The sequence below is a fragment of the Mesoplodon densirostris genome, chromosome 3 (genome assembly GCF_025265405.1).
Source record: "Mesoplodon densirostris isolate mMesDen1 chromosome 3, mMesDen1 primary haplotype, whole genome shotgun sequence".
Taxonomy (NCBI): domain Eukaryota; kingdom Metazoa; phylum Chordata; class Mammalia; order Artiodactyla; family Ziphiidae; genus Mesoplodon; species Mesoplodon densirostris.
This window is the reverse complement of record NC_082663.1, coordinates 118,563,884-118,584,916: the sequence shown is the minus strand read 5'-3', so window position 1 is coordinate 118,584,916 and position 21,033 is coordinate 118,563,884. Positions and strand designations below refer to the sequence as shown.

The 21,033-nt window shown below is 50.8% G+C and overlaps 1 protein-coding gene across 5 annotated transcripts in view; it reads left to right on the top strand.

Moving 5' to 3' along the window:
- Positions 1–7,802, top strand: part of SIL1 (SIL1 nucleotide exchange factor) — a 303,853-nt gene extending 296,051 nt beyond the window's left edge. For all 5 annotated transcript variants that reach the window (XM_060091988.1, XM_060091985.1, XM_060091987.1 and 2 more), the window contains 3 exons: positions 2,337–2,433; positions 2,878–3,042; positions 6,978–7,802. In XM_060091988.1, coding sequence (XP_059947971.1) covers positions 2,337–2,433; positions 2,878–3,042; positions 6,978–7,334 — 619 coding nt within the window. In that variant the 3' untranslated portion in view covers positions 7,335–7,802. The remainder of the gene's footprint in view (positions 1–2,336; positions 2,434–2,877; positions 3,043–6,977) is intronic.
- Positions 7,803–21,033: the final 13,231 nt, after the last annotated feature.

Sequence of the window (21,033 nt, the reverse complement as noted above, 5' to 3'; positions counted from 1 at the left end):
TTGGGGTTTGAGTCTTCTCTCCCCTTCTACCAGGTGAAACCTGGGTGGGCAGAGTCCCAGTATTCTTCATGTCTCTCCCCTCTCCCAGTACTGCCCAAGTTGGTGACAGGGCTGCTACTCTGGGAGCTGCTTAGGCTGGGTCTCCTTGGAGGCCCCTCTGCTCCTGAGCTCTGAGCTTGTCTTTCGGGGTTAGCCAGGTGATTGTTTCTGGGTCTTGTTCTCAGCAGATCTGTAGACAAGGATGAAGCTTCACGTGACATCTTTGGAGGGCCTTGTCTGTGCCGCTCTGCAGGCCCACTGGGCATGGGGCTCCTAGGTGCTGTTCCCTGAGGCTGATGAGATGTTGGGCCTCACAGCCCCCCTTCCTTGGGAGACTGCGTTTGATGTTTGTGTGAATTTCTCAGCGTGGTCGACTTCTTTTCCTAGACCCTGCCTGTTGTGGGTGAGCGTTCCTCAGACACATGACGGCAGAGACAGCCCTAATTAACTCACGCTTTGATGAAGCAGCTGCCTTTCTCAAGTTGGGGGAGCAGGGGGCAGGGAAGAGGCTCAGCTCCATAATCCCTGCATTGGCGCCCAACCTGCCTGTCTGGAGAGGAGCTGTCAGCCTTCTTCCCCAGGGACCCCAGTGCATCTCCAGGCTGCTCCTCAGACACAAGTGAAGTTGCAGTGGGAAAGGCCGGCACCCACCCTGCACATCCTTTTGCAGAGAAGATGCAGAGGGATGCAGGCGCCTCCCATTTTACAGCAGGAAAACTGGCTTCATGTGCCAAGTCTGCTTCAAACCTTGAAGCTGGTGCCTGGTAGGAGTAGTGGGTGGACCATCAAGGACTCACTTGGGCCCCATTACCGTACCATCCAGCCAGCTTGTATGGGGTGCCTTCTGTGTGCCAGGCCCTCTCCTGTGAGCAGCAGTGTGCTCTCTCTCTTGTTACCTGCCTCCCCTTTTCTCTGGGTTTTGGACCAGGAATGGACTCTTTGATTTGTCTGTACCCTGCCTTACTCTCCAACATGTTCTGAAGGCCCCCTGCTAAGATTGGGGGTTAGGAGAAACAGGTGCTTTTTGGGTCTCCAGGGTACTTTGTGGTGGCCATGCTAAGATAAGGCAGCCAGAGCCCAGAGGAGACTGGGTGCCCTCTGTGCTAGCTGTCTGGGTGAGGGTGACAGCCACTGTCTCACCTCTGGTCCAGCCTCTCCCCTTGCTGCTGGTCTTAGCCTTTTTACATGCCTGCCACCTTTCTTTTCTGAGGCCTCATAAGCTGCTGATGAAGGAGTCTTGACCTTCCTCGAAGGCCTAACTACACAGATCCCTGTGCTTGGCACTTGCTCCTTAATTCATCATCAGTTTGATCTTATAAAGTAAGGGGTTCCCAGCCATGTCCCTTTCTGGCACCCTGCCCTAGAGGAGGTCTCACCCTCCAGGTCCCCCATCCTTTCATCCATGAGCACTTTGCCTGAAATATTTGTTTAAAGCTCATCACTCTTTCTCTAGCCCAGAATGGGGACTGGAGTTCCAGAGGCAGCTCTGGGTTCTTTGTGTTTCAGTGTTGCCCGTTTGTTGGTTGATGCAGTCATGGTTGTACACATATGTTGCTTCATTCACTCCTTACTGTCCAGGGCCCTACGCCATGGCAGACCCTGTGCTGAGTGCTGAGATACAGGGAAAATCACAGTAGCTGTCGTCACGTAGTGGAGAGTCCAGCAGGGAGGCAGCTGGGTTGGGATCTACTCAGGGATGCAAAGGCTCCCTGGATGTTGTTCTTTCTGCCTGCCTCCCTCCCATAAGTGTTTACTCCATACTGTCTGTGTGCTCCACCCAGGAGGGGAGGAGAGAGAGGAAGGGGTCCCTGGCCCTGGAGCTCCACACCCTGAAGGGAACAGATCGTTAGAGATTCCCCCAGAGTGTGATGCACCTGGGATCATGGAAGGGGGAAGCACGTAAGGCTGTCTTGAGGAGTGTGGAGGAAGGTTTTCCATAGGAGGGACACTGAAGTAGCACCTTTAGCATCAGAGGGATCTTAAAATGGTAGAGAGGTGATTTCCATTCCCAGATCACCCCAGCCCATTGGCTGATAGGGAGTGGACACTGGCCTGGGGCCCTTGGCCCTGTTGTCTGTGCCATAGGCCATTGTACCCAGGTGGACCTACACCAGTTTGTTTCTGTTTCCCCAGATAAGTTCTAGCTTGTCCGGAGTGGGAACACCTGCTGTGCACCTTGTTCCTCCCCAGGCATGGCTGCTGTGGTGGTAGCCCGCTTCCCTGGGTTGGGCCCAGGGGCGTGCCCCCAAGTTGGTGAGTAGGTGCAAAGTCCTGCTTTCCTGTGCTTCCCCCTCCAGCAACCCAAAGGTCCAGGTGGAGGCCATTGAGGGAGGAGCCTTGCAGAAGTTGCTGGTCGTTCTGGCCACGGAGCAGTCTCTCACTGCAAAGAAGAAGGTGCGTTTCTGCTGCCTTTTTCCCGCCCAGACCCCAGCACACCCATGGAGCCTAAAAGGCGAGGGTCCCTTTCCGGGTTGTACACGTCACCCTTGGGGGCCTGAGTGGCCACCCGCTGGGTGGCGTAGGGGGAGAGGTCCTCTTCACCTAAAGCAGCACAGCAGCATGTGAGGCGTCTGGAGGCCTGCTCCCACGGTGCAGTCTCAGGTTCAACACCGTGGCTTCCTGTCCTGGGCCTCCGTTTGTCCACTGGGTGGTGTTGAAGGTGTCTGATGTCTCTCCTGGCTCTCATAGCCCTGGGTACTGGGGTGAGCTATACCCAAGGGTGGTGGTTGGGGCCAGGAAGAATGGGAGCTGGGCTGGGGTAGCTAGGGCACCTCCGGGTGCCTGCCCCAAGGCCTAGTTTCTGTGGCCACTCACCCATCTGGATCTGTGCCTCCCCAGGTTCTGTTTGCCCTGTGCTCCTTATTGCGACACTTCCCCTATGCCCAGCAGCAGTTCCTGAAGCTGGGGGGGCTGCAGGTGCTGAGGAGTCTGGTCCAGGAGAAGGGCATGGAGGTGCTGGCCGTGCGCGTGGTCACTCTGCTCTACGACCTGCTCACTGAGAAGGTGAGTGTCCAGGCCTGTCCTGCCTCCTGTGCACTTTGCTTTGTGTTTGTTTCTGGCCATTTGACCCTCCCCCCTCCCCATATCTTCCATCCATTCCCTCCATCCTCATAGCTGAGTGTCCTGAGCAAACATGCCAGCCCTGAGCTGGGCTGACAGGGATGCTGTGGAGCCCAGGATTTCTGAGGTGTCAGGGCGGATGTCCTGTGGGAAGTGACTGCTGAGCTAAAACCTGAGGGCTGGTGAGGAGTGGGAGGGGAGGAGGGGGCACTGGCAGTGGTCAGGGCCAAGTGTGCAAGCACAGGGGTCAGCATGATGAAGGGTCAGTGTGACCGGAAGCCAGAAACAGCCAGGATCAGCCCTTCATGGAATAAAAGGTCATTTGGCTGAAACCTAGGGTGAGGGTGACCAGGAGCAGCTGTGTCTGGGAGCCATCACAGCAGCCAGGAGACTGAGGAGCCAGGGGCTGGAATGATGCTGAATCTTAAGATTCTAGAAACCTGGAGGTGCCTCCTCTGGGAGCTTTGGCTCTGGGCAGGGGCTCAGACTGGCTGCCACTGAGGGACCCACAGGCTTGCCATCTGGGAGGAGACTTGGTGCCCAGCGCACTTTGGTGTTTGTGAGCCTGAGAAGTGTCTTAATTAAGGAGAGGGTAAAACCAGCCAGGGCTGATTCTTAATTCAGCTGCTGCAGAGAGCGTTGGCAGGGTTTTCTCAGCTGCCTCTCTGGGGCCACACTCTCCCTACAGCCAACTGCGGATCAGTGGAGCAGGGCTGAGCAGCCACTGGAAACCACTTCTGAATGTTGGAGGAAGAGGGGCCCAGCCCTTCCTCCCTGCCCCTCCCCTGCGCACCCCTCCCCCCAGGCCTCAGGCCAAGGATCAGGGTTGTCTGTTGCTGCTTTTCTCTCCACCTGTTGGCTTTTGTGTGTGTGCACTCACTCACTCGCTCTGTCTCTCTTGTCCTGTCTTGTCTTTCAGTTTCTCCCTCTCTCTCTCCCCCTCTCCCCCTTTCTCTTCCTCCACCCCTCTAAGCTGCAGAGACCCGGTTTCTCAGAACAGCAGACAGCCATGTGGTCCTCACGTCCAATTAATAAGGCCGGAGCACAGCTGACATCCTGGGAGTGGGCCAGCAAGCCAGGGGGAGGACATGTACATAGGCTTGGCATTTCCCAGGAGAAACCTATCAGTTTCCCCTCGTGACGTGTGTGTCTCTTTGCTGCCCCCAGCCCTGGTGTAGTGGGCACTGTGACTTTGCTTCATCCCCGGAGAGCTACCACTGGCAGTCTCACGGGGGCTGCCCTGGTGAGAGGCAGGCCCCTGAGTCAGCTGGCCCCCGAGCCGGGCTTTGAGGCTTTGGGGTGCTGTGAAGATCAGGGAGGGAGTGATGTCTCTCTGCAAACAGTATGGAGACAGCCATCCTCCTGCAGGAGGAGGACCGTGGAGGAGTTTCAGCCAGAGAGTGTTAGAACAGATGGCAGCCATACTTTATGCTTGAGGCAGTCAAGGCTTCTTGTTCTTATGGTTTCTCAGAGAGAATAAAGAGCTAGTCAAAGTAGCCAAACCCATCTGGGGATGGGTCCAGAGCTGCCTGAAGGTAGAGGTGTGACAGGTTGCCAACCGGGGGGTGCCATGCACCTTGAGGGCATCTTTGGTGTCGGGAGGTAGCAGCTGAAGGCGGAATTCCCAAGAGAGTGTGGGACCACCTCTCAGATTGTTAGGGTCCTTGGCTCACTGGCTTTCCCCTTCTGTGGTCGCCCAGACCCCAGGCATTTCTTCTTCTGTCCCTTGGCTCTTGGTGGGCCCTCCACTAAGAAACTGTGCCCTGACGTCTGGGCTCCTGCAGAACTGGGATGCCCTCCTGTGGTCATGAGCCCACGTCCTCTCGTGCCTTCTTGGAGCCGAAGGGCCGCAGGGGTGACCTGCCCGCTGGTTCCTTCCATAAGTGTTGACTGGGTGTCTGCCCTGCCAGTGCTGTGCCAGCCCCATGGTCCCTGCCCTCCTGGTGCTTTCAGGCAGACATTTTTCAGAGAATCTCCTAGAGCATGTAGGCCCTGGAGGCTTATGATCAGGGCCCTAACCTCTTCTGGGGAGTCAAAGGAGGTGCTGAGTGAGAAATGAGGGGCGAGTCAAGTTGACTGTGGAGTCAGTGTTGGGTGAGAGGGTGCCTGGAAGTGGGAGCTGCACATACATAGGTCCTGGGGGAGAGTTGGTGTGACAGGTGCCAGAGTGAGGGCATGTGTGGGGAGGAGCCCAAGTGCAGGCAGGGGCAGATCCTGAAGAGCCTCCAAGTCCCAGGGAAGGGAGTCAGTCTTTATCATCAGAAATGCCAAGTTGTGAAGGGTTTGGGGCTGTGCCATTGTCTGCTGTCAGAGGACTGGAGGATGCAGGCTGGGAGCGGGAGACAGGAGACTGCAAAAGTGCAGTGAGGAGCAGCCCCCATGGGGCAGAGAGCTGGGAGGACTGGGATGTGTTTGGAGGTGGAGCTGGCAGGACTTGGGAGTAGGTTAGGAAAGGACTACTACATCCCTCTCAGCCTTTTCTGTCCCAGGATGCTGACCCCGCTCCTCCCCTGCTTCCTCTGCCAGCTCCAACAAGCGCCAAAGCCATCAGGTGCTCCACTGTGGCCCCTGATCTTTTTCTGGGCTTCCCTCTTGCCTTCCCTGTCACTTGCATGCCTCATCCTCCCCTGGAGTTAGGGCAGTGATTTCTTTTTCTACTTGCAAGTGCATTTAGTACAACCAGTGTGGGACATCTCTACCCACTGCCGACCCTCCACCTCTGCATAGCCTTCCTCTGACATTTGAAATAAGTTGGTAGACTCCTGGTGGCTTGCCGTGATCGTATAGTGATTAGTACTCTGCATTGTGAAATAAGTTGGTAACTTGTCAGGTTTCAGGTGTTTCCTCTGGCAGCCTGGCAGGATTGGTTCCCACCATATTCTGATGGGGCTGGGTTTCTGCACTTACCAGACACAGGCCATGCATGTGACTTCCTGCCCAAACTTTCCTCAACTCCCTAGGCCCTCAGCATAATGGCCAGGGACGCCCAGGGCTCTGAGCATTCTGGGGTGCAGCCTGGCCCTCGTGCCCCATCGACCATAACAGCCTGCTGGTCTTCAAACATGAGGTGGGCCCAGGCCTATTGTCACAACCCTCCTGTGTCTGTGGACCCTCCACCCTTATCCCCTTGGGCAATTCCCACAAGCCCCTCAAGGCTCAGGGACATGCCAGCCTCCTCTGTTGCCCGTGCCCTAACTCCTCTGAGGGAGTGGATCTGTAGTTGTGGTGATGGTGATGTGATGCTGCTGCTGGTACAGCTAACGTTTGTTGATGGCGAAGCTCACGTTGTGGGTGTGCTCTGTGTGCTGGGCACTGGCTGCATGGTCACTGTCCCACTGAGTTCTCCCAACAGTCCTGAAGGGGTTATGTCCTCTCCTCCACATAAGAGATGATGGCATTGAGTCTTAGGGAGGCAAAGTGCTAGCCCAAGGTCATTCCGTCATTCAGCTCTCGGTGGTGGAGCAGGAATTTGAATCCAGACTGTCTGTCTCCACACCACCCTGCTGGATGAAATGTATCATGATATTTAGGACTTATTCAGTTAATTTTTAATCTCCTGATAGATCCTGAGCTCCTTGAGGGCACGGACCATGTCTCCATCTTGGTTTCTCCAGCACCTGGCACATTACACAGTTGTTTTTGATGAGTGGATGGATGGACAGATGGGTGGACATATGGATGGGCTGGAGAGCATGTGTGAAGCTATGAGTCCAGTTGGCCTTCTCCCATGAAGGGCCCTTGAGGCCCAAGGGGAAGGAGGAAGAGGGTGCAGACTCATGGGTCAGCCGTGTGCCTTCGAGTCTGAAAGCCGGGGCTGACTGCTCTCTGTGTGTTCTCTCCCCTTCCCACACCCTGGCCCCTGGCCGTGTGGATGGCAGATGTTTGCTGAGGAGGAGGCCGAGCTGATGCGGGAGACGTCCCCAGAGAAGCTGCAGCAGTACCGCCAGGTGCACCTCCTGCCAGGCCTTCAGGAACAGGGCTGGTGCGAGATCACTGCCCACCTCCTGGCACTGCCAGAGCACGACGCCCGCGAAAAGGTGCTACAAACGCTAGGTGCCCTCCTGGCCACCTGTCGGGACCGCTACCGTCAGGACCCGCAGCTCAACAGGACGCTGGTCACCCTCCAGGCTGAGTACCAGGCACTGGCTGCCCTGGAGCTCCAGGATGGCGAGGATGAGGGCTACTTCTGGGAACTCCTGGGCTCTATCAACAGCTTGCTGAAGGAGCTAAGATGAGGCTGCCCCTGACACTGGGACTGGACTGGGATGCTGCTGGTGAGGCTGAGGGGCACCAGCTGGGGTGGGCTCTTCAGGGGATACCAGCTAGGAGGGAGGACTTCCCCACTGGGGCCTGGGCATCATCAGGGCAGTGCTGGCCTGGCCATTAAATGGAAGCATGAAGGCCACTGTCTGTCTATTTACTGTGTGTCTGTGCAGACTGGGCACAGTGCTTTGGTGGTCTTTGGGTGATAGCGCCCTGAGGTCCCCTGGTGACTTGCTGGGTGGTCAGTCCAGGGCATCCAGTAACAGGCCCTGTGGGAAGAGTCTGGGCCCAGGAGTTGGAAAACCCCAGTTGGGACCCAGCCAGTGGCTCTGTGACTTTGGGAAATCATTTAACTTGCCTGAGGCTGTTCCCTTATCTGTCAAAGGGGAATGCTGTTAAATGAGAGAAAACATACATAAAGCACTACACCAGTGCCTGGCACTCGTGCTTGTCCCCTCCTCACCCAGCTATGTAGGGAGGTCTGGGTAATCATCTCACTGGCCCCTTCATCCTGTGCCTACATATTAGTTTCAAGGCCACTGGCACGGGCAGAAGCCTGAGGGCATCTCCACACGCAGGGATGCCATGTCAGCCCAGGCAGCTGATGGGCGAGGCTGGAGCTTTTGGCGCTGGGGCCTGGGTGGTGGGACTGCGGTGGCTCCGTGCCCTCTGGAGGCCTTTGGGTGTAGGCCTAACTCTGGGAGAGGAATAATCTCGATAAAGCTGGTAGTGGGAGCCCAGGCCTGCTGGGCCCATCTAACGGGGCAGAGGTGCTTCTCTGTGCCCTTGCCCCTCTCCTGTGTCCGTGGTGATCTATGCTGAGCTGGAGGAGGCGGCCTTGGAGGCAGGGGCAGCTGAGCCTGACAAGTCGCAGCTCCCACCCTAGAGAAGCTGGGAGCCTGCCGCAGGTTGCCACGGCAACCCCTGCTCTGGGCTTTCCTGATTTGGATTCTGGTGCGTTTGTTTTTCTGCCTTTCCCAATGCACCAGAGACTCACTCCTGCTGCTCAGGCAGCCCCTCCCAGCCTCCATGTAGAAATCTCCCCATCCTGACCTTGCGTGTAGAAATCTCAGCTTCACTGAACTGAGGGGAAACTGAGGCCCAGAGAAACCTGGGGCAAGTTGGTGGCTTACTTCCCTGCAGTCCCTTTGCTCGGCCTCAGACCCTCCCCTGCCCACCTCATGCCACAACACACAGGAAGCCTGGGAGTGCTGCTGGCTGCAGAGAGCTCTCCCAGGAGGGCGGGAGGAAAGCAGGAGTCTGTTGAGCCAGGGTAGGATGCCTCAGGGCTCGGCCGTGTGGGGATCAGACCCAAAGTCTATCAAGAGTTGGATACCTACTGACTCACTGCCTTTAAAACCTCTCAGTAGCCTTCGAAGTACATTTTACATATGAGGAAATCATGGCCAGAGAGGCTAAATGATCTGCCTGAGATCACACAGGTTGTGAGTGGCAGAGCTGGAGTTTGCTGGGCTGACCATGCTGTGGAAAGCTTGAATGTTTGGCTCAGAAAAGGATCTTTTTAATTTGACAGGCAGTGGCGGGAGGGCCAGGAGAGATGGCAGAGCAGGGCAGGGTACAGAAAGGAGGTGCTGGGACCTGGGTAAGGCCAAGGTCAAGAGTCACTTTAAAGAGGGTGTCAGGAGACTCTCAGGTGGGTTTGACAAAGGGGGAAGGGGAGACATAGGGGAATGGGGCTGCCCTGGCACATGGAGAGGGGGGAACTTGGACTTGGGAACAAGTCTGGTCTGAGTCTCGGTCCTGGCAGAGGTGAGCACTGAGGCTGTAGGAGCAGGTGCACTATTTGGACGAGGGCTGACAGAAATGTGGGGAGCTGTGGAAGGAGGGCTTGTGAGGCCCCTATGGTAGTATCAGGCTGGGACTGAGGATCCCCAGAGCCATTGAAGCTTCTGTAACCTCCAGGGTCTGATGTGGGATATGGGAAGGGGTTCCCACGGAAGGAGTGGCACTAGTAGAGGCCTAATTGAGGACCCCGGTATCTCTTCTGCCCTCAGGTATGCTGCATAAAATAGCATACCTGTAAAGCGGAAAGGAGATTTGGGGCCACGAACTCTTGGGGAGAGGGGACCCTGGGGCCGAGAAAAGAACATATGGGAGGTAAGAGAGGGGAGCCAGACCAGTGCCAGGCTGCCACAGCCGGGTGATGGGACTGTTTCTCCCTTCTTCTCCACCTCACATACACACAGACAAGGCATCAGGGAGGGTGAAGCTTGGTCTGCAGTCTGTCTTCTCAGTGGCCTCATCTGGGTTCATCATGGGCCTCTGACTTCTTGGTCCTGGGCCCTGAAGCAGACCTTCCAGGGACACAGGCAGCAGTGTGACCCAGGGCTCAGGCTTAGGCTACATGGGTGTGGATTCTGGTTCTGCCACCCAGTTCATCAGTGATTGTTGTCTGCAGGTCTAGGAGGAGCCCTTTTCTGCCTTCCCTTTGGGTGCCATCCTGGGAACAGTGCCCAGGGAGTGGGACCTGGGCTTGAAGTTAGGCAGAAAGTGGTAATGGTGGGGGGGCATAGTGACCAGACTTGGGGTGATTCAGCTTCTTCCTGCCAGGGTTTGGAGGCCATTTATTTCTTCTCCCACCCCTGTCACGTGGTAGGGCCCCAAGGCTCTTGGCCTTCTGACAAGGACTGGACTGAGAGCTGTGACTGGCTGACACCCTGTAGTCCCTGGATGATTGCTGGTTCCCTGCTCCTCAGCTGGGCTGAACCAGGCCCTCTGTGCGGGAGGCTGACAGGGGTGGGGAGTAGGGTGGGGGGCCTAGGTCCTCTCCCCATCCCTCAGCAGGCTTGGTCTTTATTAATCCACTTGTTCATTCATTCTTTCATTCAAATTGTATTTGTTGAGCACTTACTCTGTGTTGGGCTCCCATAGCCTGAGATTAATAAATCACAGGCCCTGCCACCAGGGAGCTCACAGTCTGGTGGGGAAGCAGTTGAGCGTGACATGTACTGTGGTGGGGGAAGCCTTGGTCAGTTGGACCTGAGAAGACCCCTCACCTAGTTGAGGAGGTCAAGGAAGGCCTCCCAGAGCCGGTGGTAGCCAAGCTGTAGCCTGAAGGACGTTTGAAGAGCAAGCCAAGTGGAGTGGGGAAAGGGTTTCCAGCCTGAAGATAGAAGAAGGCCTGAGGTTGAGAGAGAGTGGTCCATTTGAGGAACCCAGAAGTTCACCATAGGTGGAGGAAGTGCCAGGGGTGAAGGGCCAGGTGGCCAAGGTGGAGCTACAGGAGTCAAGGGGACCACATTTTCCAGCACCCTACCAGCCTTGCCAGGGAGCGCGCCCTCGTTCCGATACAGCAGGGAGCAAGGGGTGAGTTTTAAGCATTCTCCTGGCTGCTGCTCAATTCATTTACTCAGTCCTTCATTCACAAACAAATCTGATTCAGGACTACTAGGACCCAGGTGCTGTTCTAGGGCATGAAGTGGTAAGTGGAACAGTTGAGGTGTGTGTGGGGTAGACCCTGACTAATAACTATGTAATATGATGTCCGGCAGTGAGTGCTAAAAGCTATGAAGAAAAATAAAGCCTGAAATGGGGTTAAAGAGTGTCAGGGAAGGCCTCTCTGAGGAGGTGCTGTGTGAACAGAAGGAAGCGGGGCAGTGAGCCCTGTGGGGATCTGGGGAAGTGCTTTGTAGACCAAGGGAATATCAGAGGCAGGAACATGGCTGGGTGTTGGAAGAAAAGCAAGAGTCGGTGGAAGGGAGAATAGTAAGCAACATGGGGAGGGCAGATCCTGGCTGGTCTGGTAAGGACTTGAGCTTCTTCTTTGCGATGGGAGCCATTAGAAAGTTGTGAACAGAGGAGAGACCCGACGTGACTGACATTTTAGCAGGATCACTCACATTGCTGTGGTGAGAATAGATGACACGGGCAAGAATGAAGCAAGAGGCCCATGCAGGGTGTGATGTAGAATCTAGGTGAGAGCTGATACGTTGTGAACCAGGGTGATGATGGAGAAGGTGGTGTGAAGTGGTCAGACTCCAGATGTGTTTTAAAGGTCAAGCTGAGAGGACTTGCTGACTGACTACATGTGGTGTGTGAGGAAAGAAGAGTCAAGGATGAAGCCCTACCCGGGGACTTGAGCAAACTGGTGTGTGGAGATGCTGTTTACAAAGTGGGAGGATAGAAGAGTAGGGGAAAAAAGATTGGGGCCTTGTGGTGGATGTTGTTTTGACGTGTTTGTATTGAGATGTCAATGGGACGTTCCAGTGGGGATGCTGAATAGGCAGCTGGAGAGAGTCTGGAGCTGAGGGAAGAGGCCACCTGTGAAGAGAGAGACTCAGAAGCAGTGTGTGATGGAGCCAGCTTATAGCAGTGTGTGAGGCGTGTGGATATGAGAAACATTGTGAGCTGTTTGTGGAACACAGCCATTATTAAAAATCAAATTGGGACTTCCCTGGCGGTCCAGGGTTGAGACTTTGCCTTCCAGTGCAGGGGGTGTGGGTTCGATCCCTGGTTGGGGAGCTAAAATCCCACATGCCTCGCGGCCGAAAAACCCGACCATAAAACAGAGGCAATACTGTAACAAATTCAATAAAGACTTTAAAAATGGTCCACATCAAAAAAATCTTGGGCCTCCCTGGTGGCGCAGTGGTTGAGAGTCCGCCTGCCGATGCAGGGGATACGGGTTCGTGCCCCGATCTGGGAGGATCCCATATGCCGCGGAGCGGCTGGGCCCGTGAGCCATGGCCGCTGGGCCTGCGCATCCGGAGCCTGTGCTCCACAACGGGAGAGGCCACAACAGTGAGAGGCCCGCATACCGCAAAAAGAAAAAAAAAAAAAAAATCTTAAAAAAAAATCAAATTGTATATACTTAAATATTAAAAGAACAAAGGTAATTTTTAAAAACTAGTAAAACAAATTAAACCCAAAGAAAGCAGAAGAAAAGAAAATAATAAAGATAAGAGCAGAAACCAATAAAATTGAAGACAGAAAAACTAAAGAAAATCAGTGAAATGAAAAGATGGTTCTTTGAAAAAGAATCCAATCAAAAAATGGGCAGAGGACCTAGACATTTCTCCAAAGAAGACATACAAATGGCCAAGAGGCACATGAAAAGATGTTGAGCATTGCTAATTATTAGAGAAATGTAAATCAAAACTACAATGAGATATTACCTCACACCTGTCTGAATGTCTATCATCAAAAAACCCACAAACAGGGACTTTCCTGGTGGTCCAGTGGTTAAGACTCCACACTCCCAATGCAGGGGGCCCGGGTTCGATCCCCGGTAAGGGAACTAGATCCCACATGCCGCAACTAAGAGCCAGCATGCTGCACTGAAGATCCCGTGTGCCACAACTAAGACCCGACACAGCCAAATAAATAAATATATATATTTTAAAAATCCACAAACAATAAATGCTGGAGCGGGTGTGGTGAAAGGGAACCCTCCTACACTGTTGGTGGGAATGTATATTGATACAACCACTGTGGAGAACAGTATGGAGGTTCCTTAAAAAACTAAAAATAGAACTACCATATGATCCAGCAATCCCACTCCTGGGCGAATATCTGGAGAAAAACGTGGTCCGAAAGGATACATGCACCCCAGTGTTCATTGCTGCACTGTTTACAGTAGCCGAGACATGGAAGCAATCTAAATGTCCATTGACAGAGGAATGGATAAAGAAGATGTGGTACATATATACAATGGAATATTACTCAGCCATTTAAAAAAAGAACAAAATAATGCCATTTGCAGCAACATGGATAGACTGATGGACCTAGAGATTGTCATACTGAGTGACGTATGTCAGACAGACAAAGAGGAATATTGTATATTGCTTATATGCAGAATCTAAAAAAAAATGATGCAAATGAACTTATTTACAAAACCCAAACAAACTGACAGACTTAGAGGATGAACTTATGGTTACGGGGCAGGGAAGGGTTGGGTGGGGAGGGATAGTTAGGGAGTTTGGGATTGACTTGTACACACTGCTATATTTAAAATGGATAACCAACAAGGACCTACTGTATTAGCACAGGAAACTGCTCAATATTATGTAACAACTTAAATGGTAAAAGAATTTGAAAAAGAATAGATACATGTATATGTATAACTGAATCACTTTGCTATACACCTGACACTAACAACATTGTTAATCAACTATACTCCAATATAAAATAAAGAGTAAAAGAGAAAAAAAAAGAAAAGTACTTATTAGCCCAGCCGCTGAGGGGGCTTTCTGGGGGCTTATTGGTAAGAACATGAGGAGAAGCAACTGTCGGTCCGGGTAAAAGCTACCCTTTGCTAATACCTCTTGCCTTGGTAAAGGCAACATCTTTATTAGGCGGTGGTTGGAACAGCAGCCAGAGGAGATCAGCCTGCCTGTGGGCACCTGCACCAATGTTCCCTAGCAACGTGCTCTAGCCGCGATGGACTTTTATGCTGGCAGATGGAAGTCAGATCTTGGTTGGCAAAGCCTTCTCTCCCGAGAAAATAAAACTCATAGAAAAGGTACACCTTAACTAAGGTGTAGTTAGACTTTATTCCTTTTATCTCACCTTGCCTGGTACCATAGGGTAATTAATCTATCATTTGTTTTGAGTATGTTTAATTTCTTTATTGGTTTATTAAGAGACATCCTGTATTCTCTTGGCTAGTGAAATTATTATAATTCCCACAGTGAATCTGTGTTAAATAAATTGCAAAGACAAAAAAAAAAGAATTACAGATCAGCATCCCTTATAAATGATGAGGTTGGGGGGCTTGGGGAGGGGAGATCTTGGAGGCTGTGGTAAGTACTTCAGATTTTTCCGCAGTCCCTAGTAAAATCTTCAATGCGAGCTCCTTGACAGAATATTAGCAAATTGAATGTAGCAGTATATAAAAAGATACATCATCACCAAGTGGCTGTTTATCCTGGGAATGCAAGACTAGTTCAACTCAAATCACCACATAAATAGACTAAAGAAGAAAAAGCCACATGATCATCCCAATAGATGCAGAAAGAACATTTGACAAAATTCAGTATCCATTCTTAATAAAAACTCTCAGCAAATCAGGAACATAAGGGAACTTCCTTAACCTGATGAAGGCAAACCACATAAAAACATACAGCAAACCTCAAACTTAATAGTCAAAGACTGCTTTTTTTCTAAGATTGGGAACAAAGCAAGAATGCCGGCTCTCACCTCTCCTTTTCAATATCGTACAGGAAGTCCTGGGCAGTGCGGTAAGGCAAGAAAATGAAATAAAAGGCATACTGAATGAAAAAGAAGAAATAAAACTGTCTCTATTCATAGATGGCACAATTAATTTAAAAAATCCCATGGAATGTACAAAAAAATCTCCTAGAAATAGCAGTACGTCTAACATGCTCCTGAGGTCAACATACAAAAATCAACTGTATTTCTGTATACAACTGGGAATTGAATTTAAAAAACAAACATTTACAATAGCAATGAAACAAATGAAATATGTATAAATCTAGCAAAGTAATATGCAGGGTTTTTATGCTGAAAATTACAAAACACTGATGAAAGAAAGTTAAAAAATCTAAATAGACACACTGTGTTCATGGGTTGGAAGACTTAATATTGTTAAGTCCACCCCCTAAATTGACTTATAGATTCATTGCAGTCCCAAGTAGGAATTTCTTAGATATCAAGAGTCTGATTTGAATATATGGAAATGCAAAGGAATTGGAATCACTAAAACAACCTTGAAAAAGAGGAATACAGGACTTCCCTGTTGGCGCAGTGGATAAGAATACGCCTGCCAATGCAGGGGACACGGGTTCGAGCCCTGGTCCAGGAAGATCCCACATGCCGCGGAGCAGCTAAGCCCGTGCGCCACAACTACTGAGCCTGCGCTCTAGAGCCCGCGCTCCACAACAAGAGAAGCCACCTCAAGGAGAAGCCCACGCACCGCAACAAAGAATAGCCCCCACTCGCCACAACTAGAGAAAGCCTGTGCACAGCAATGAAGACCCAGTGCAGCCAAAAATAAAATTGAAAATTAAAACTTAAAAAAAAAAAAAAAAGAGGAATACATTTGGAGGACTCATACTAGGCTGGTCTTAAGACTTACTACAAAGCTATAGTAATCAAGACAGTATGGCACTGGTCAAAGAATAGACACATAAATCAATGAATCACAACAGAGTTCAGAAATTAGACCCACACAAATATAGTTAATTGAGTTGACAGAGTGCAGAGACACTTCAGTGGAGAAAGATTCGTCTTCAATAAATGGTGTAGCAACAACTGGACAGCCATGTTTTAGGTAATGAACCTTGACCTATACCTGTCATCTTATACAAAATTTAACTCAAAACCAAACATAGACCTAAATGAAAAATTATAATACTTTTAGAAGAAAACAGGAAATAAATCTTTGTGACCTTGTGTTAGGCAGAGTTCTTAGCTACAACACCAGAAGCACAATTCATAAGGTTAAAAATTGATAAATTGAACAACACCAGAATTAGAAACTTGATCTGTGGAATTAAGAAAATAAAAAGACAAGTCAAAAACAGGGAGAAAATATTTGCAAATTATGTATCTGACAAAGGTCTTGTATCCAGAAATATAAAGAATCCTCAAAACAAGAAAATAGTCAACCCAGTTTAAAAAAATAAAGATTTGAAAAGACATTTCACCAAAGTAGATATACAAATGACAGATAAGCAAATGAAAAGATGCTCAGTGTCATTAGTTGTTAGGGAAATGCACATTAAAACCACAACGAGACATGAATAGACACCTATTAAAGTGGCTTAAAAAAAAAAACCTGAACACAGCCTGACAATACCACATGCTGGTGAGGATGCAGAGCAACTGGAATGCTCATACGTTGTGGTGGGAACACAGATGATGTGTTTCTAAAGAAGAAAAAGCGACATGATCATCCCAATAGATGCAGAAAGAATATTTGACAAAATTCAATATCCATTCCTAATAAAAACTCTCAGCAAATTAGGAACAGAAGGTAACTTCCTTAACCTGACGAAGGGAAACCACATAGAAACCTACAGCAAACCTCAAACTCAATAGTCAAAGACTTCTTTTTTTCTAAGATTGGGAACAAAGCAAGAACGCCGGCCACTATGGAAAACAGTTTGGTAGTTTCTTATAAAGTTCAACATGTTCTTATCATACAGAATCCCAGTCTCACTCCTAGGTATTTACCCAAGATAAATAAAAATCTTTGTTTATACAAAAACTTGTACATGAATATTTATATCAACTTTATTTGTAACAAAACAAAACTACAAAAAATTAAAATGTTCCTCATCTGGGGATGGATGGACCAATGTGGTAATCCATGCACCGCTTCTGCTCCACAGTGGGAAGGAATGGACTGCTGATGCCCACAGCAAACACATGCATCTCAGATGCATGCTGCTGATTGAAAGAAGCCAGACTCAAAAGGCTGCAAACCTTTTGCTTTATTTATTTGACATTCTGGAAAAGGCAGAACTATAGGGAAAGCGTTTTGTCAGGACTTAGGGGACATTTCCACGACATTGGGGTAGCACAGGGGAATCTTGGGGAGGGCATTGGAACTGTTCTGTATCTTGGTTGTGGTGGTGGTTACACAACTCTACGTATGTGTCAAAGCTCAGAATTGTGAACCAAAAAGAGTGAATCTTAATCCGTGTAAATTTATAGCTAAAAAATTTTAAGGTAATAAATACTCAGAACGTATCCTTTCCTAACATTTGACTGTTATCTCTGCTCCTGAGATTACTTCCGTCTATTGCATCTAGTGGTGGAAACGCTTCTCTTCCTGCGCTTCTGTGCTTCTCTTCCCGGTTCCACCATCAGGACACCGTGTGGGTGGCTGGAAATCTGATGTGGTGGGAGTATTTACACCATAGAAGTTGGGAAATGCTACAGACCAAGGCTTAATTTATTGTTTTGTTGATTGTCTAGACTTGAGAAAGTGATGATGAAAACGTTAATGCCAATTAAACTTAGAGTGTGTCATCTATACATAGCACAAAAAATTGAGGAAATTGTCTTACAGTATTTGACAACTATTACTGATTCAACAGAGGTCACTCACTGACAAACAAGTAAAATTCTCACACATATATTTCTGTTGTTTTACTTCCTTACTCCTTAAGGTAAACAAAAATATCAACCAATATTCATGTCAGAACTAGACTCTGTTGGCTGCAACCATAGGTTGGCTATGGATGCAAGAGTTCAGCAAAAATCAAAGCCTCAGTGGAATTTAAAGAATATTGCATATTTTGTTATTTGTGAACTGTGTGCTATAATTCCTTTATAGGAGTAAAATGTATAACAAAATGTATGGTTATATATGCAGTCTCTCCCAACCCCACCCTGAAAAGCTGGTTGTTGCACATTATCCAGCAAACCACTACTTAGGAATCACCGGAAACAAGGAAGAGAAGAGGACCAAGGTCAGAGGCCTGGACCAGCTCAACATTAGAGATCAAGAGAAAGAGCTGGTAAAGGATATCAGGAGCAGGGTAAGTGAAGGGTGTGGAGGTGGTGGAAATCTAATGAAAGTGTGACAGGGAAGGAGGGAGTGGCTGCCAGCTGCACGTGCTGCTGAGGGGAGGGCTGGACCGTGTGGGGAGAATGGTGGTGGGCCGTGGAGATGGGGTCTGAACACTCACCTGAGGAGCTCTGTGTAAGGGGAGGGGAGACATGGACTCAGAAAAGCTTTCTTTTTTTTTTTTTTTTAAAACTCTGGGAGCTATCAGAACTTGTTGTGTGTGCTGATGAGAATGATCTGGGGGGAAGGAAAACTTGGCGAGGCAGGAAATGGAGGGGAGAATTGAGGGGTAAAATCCTTGAGTGGGCCGGGATCCAGTGACTAGTCAGGGGGTGGCCTTACCCAGGAGCCTGGAGAATTCCTGCATCCTGACAGGCGGAGTCCTGAGGACCCGTGCAGGGATGGGGCAGGTGTGGTGGTGGGAGCATGAGGGCATTCCCAGCTGCCGGCCTCCTCGAATCAGCCTCCTGGGAGGAAGACTGGGGGCACCAGCCCCTTTGCTGCCGTCTAGGGCTCCAGAGGGATGGTCAGAACCTGGGCTTTAGAGGGACTGGATCTTGCGGCTGGGAGGAGGGGCTGGGCGGCTTGTGAGCTGTGTAACTTGGGTGAGGGCTCTGTGCCTGAGTCAGTTCCCACAACTGTGAAGTTTGAGGGACAGGAATAGCAGCAACACCTCACAGGCTGTAAACAAGCAATGGGGGGATGTGGGTAAAGGCCTGACGGGGTCCTGGGCGTCCCCAGCTTGTGGCCGCTCCTCCTTTCTTCCTGCAGTGGGGTGGCGACCCTGACCTGGGTGGAGAGCGGAAGCTGTGAGGACTAAGGCTGCAGAGGGGAGGTGGGGCCTTGGAAGTGTCCGCCTAGGCGCTGTGGGAGGTGCTGCAGGGCAGCGGGGAGGGCAGCTGGGCTCTGCCCACGCTGTGCACAGGTCGTGGCCAGAGCAGGTATGTGGGGCGGCCAGGCCCAGAATGCCAGGCTGACGAGGCACCGTCCAGCAGGGAGCTGGCCAGGCCTCACCGGAGGAGGTGTCATGGAAGGAGGTGACACTGAGGTCACCGCTGCCCTGGCTGAGAAGCAAGAAGCCTCAGGATGCTGAGGGGAGACAGTTCTCTTGGCGGTAGCCAAGGGGCAGGAGCAAATCCCCCCAAGGACGTGGTGAGGTGAGTCTCCCCTGAGCTCAGCCCAGGCCACGCCGCTCCCGATCATGGTCTCTGAGGAGGGCAGAGGAGGGTCTCAGGATTTCTGGGCAAGGCCTCTGGTGCCTCCTCAGTGACCTGCTCTCTGCCTTCTAGTATCTTCTGATAGATTGGTTTAAAGCAATGAATCACTCGAATGCTTCAACAGCTATTTGTCAAGCACGTGCCAGGCCCTCTGCTGGGCAATGGGGTGACCAAGACCAATGCCGTTTGCCCAAGGACTGCAGGACAGTCCTGTGAGGGCTGGCGCCATGACACCACGTGCCATGGCCAAGAGGGCTGAGCCAAGGCCTGATGAGCAGGAAGGTTGTGGGCCACTGTTTCCCATTGTGGTATTGATACAAGGGATGATTTTAGGTGATACATGAACGAACATTTACTAAAATTATTTTAACGTGTATTAGAAAAAAATGTAGCACATCAAACGTGATTTCATAGACATTGCTTAGGAGGAGGCGAAGCTCAACAAAAGTCAGTCTTTTTAGGTAAATAATGGTATTAAGGTTGGGATGGCAAAGGTGATGACTGGGACATGCAAGTGATGGGCTCACAGGGAGAGCACGGGTGTGTCCCAGGAATCACTTCCAGGGGGCAGTGTGGGTGCAGAGGGCAGGGTCACAGTGCCAGGCATTCTTGAGGCAGGCATGGGGGGCCCCAGAGGATTATATGCAGAGGCTCGACTCTTGAGAAGCTTTTGGAAGCTTCCTTTGCCACCAGGTGGAGAACGGATAAAGGATGCTGGGGGCTGAGGGAGGTGGCTGTCCAGACGAGGGGTGGGGCTCAGCCTCTAAGAAGTAGATGGGCTGAGTGGGGAGGTAGACTGGTTGGTAACCTGGCACTGGGGTGCAGGGCTGTAGGACATCAGCGGATAGGGTGAAGCAGCTGGGGACAGACGTGTATCTGAAGCCTGGAAGACAGTTTCGGAGTGTGACAAACTGATGGCAACAAAAGCCATGCAAATGTTCCAGGTGTCAGCATGGATTCTGAGTCAGCCAGGAGGAATGGCTGAGTAAAGGGAGGCCAGTACCTGTGGGCCTGGCCCCGCGAGGGATCCCCAGGGTGGCCATTTACTGTGTCCTGAGCCTTGGAGAGTCGGTGATAACAAAATAAGGATTCCTGTCCCTGTGAAGCTTACAATAGAAACAAATGGATGCGTAAATAGTTCAAAGCTATGAACAAGGAGGGCAGGGTAAGGATTTATCAGAGGAGGTCTTTCTGATAAGGGGACTTTTGACAAGACACCTGAAGGCGATCCTGAGAAGAAATAGGGGTCTCTGGGGAAAGTGGAACCACAAGTGTAAAGGGCAAATGACAAAGATTGGTGAGAGGAAAGGCCAGAGACAGCAAGAGGCCATACCTGTCATTTAGGACTCTGGCTTCTAGAACGTAGAAGCCACTGAAAGGTTTGAGCTAAAAGAATGACATGCTCCGACTTTTGTATATAGGGGTTACTGTGACTGCCGTGGGAGCAGGACCATCAGGGAAGCCTGGCAGCGGGTAGGCTACTGCAATGGTCTGCGTACAGACATGGGAGCCACCTCCTGGCATGTGCCCTCCAACCGTGGACCAGGGGTGTTCTGTGTCACCAATAGAATACTGAAGGGATGATGTATTGCTTTTGAGATCAGGTTTTTATAAAACACTGTAGCTTCCATCTGGTTGTTGTTCTCTCAGATCATTCACTCTGGGGGGGAGGCAGCTGCCATGGGAAGGCCCACCTGGCACGAACCGAAGCCTTCTGCCCACCTGCCACGTGAAAGAGCCTGGAAGTGGACCCTCCAGCTCACAAGCCTCCAGAGACTGCAGCCTCATAAGAGACCCTGAGTCAGAACCTCCCACTAAGCTGCCCCTGGATTCCTGACCTTCAGCAAGTGTGAGGTGATATTTGTTGTCTTAGCTGCTAAGTTGTAGGGCAGTTTGTTACACACTAATAGAAATTAATGCAGTGATGAAGGCTTAGACTAGGTGATGGCAAGTGGA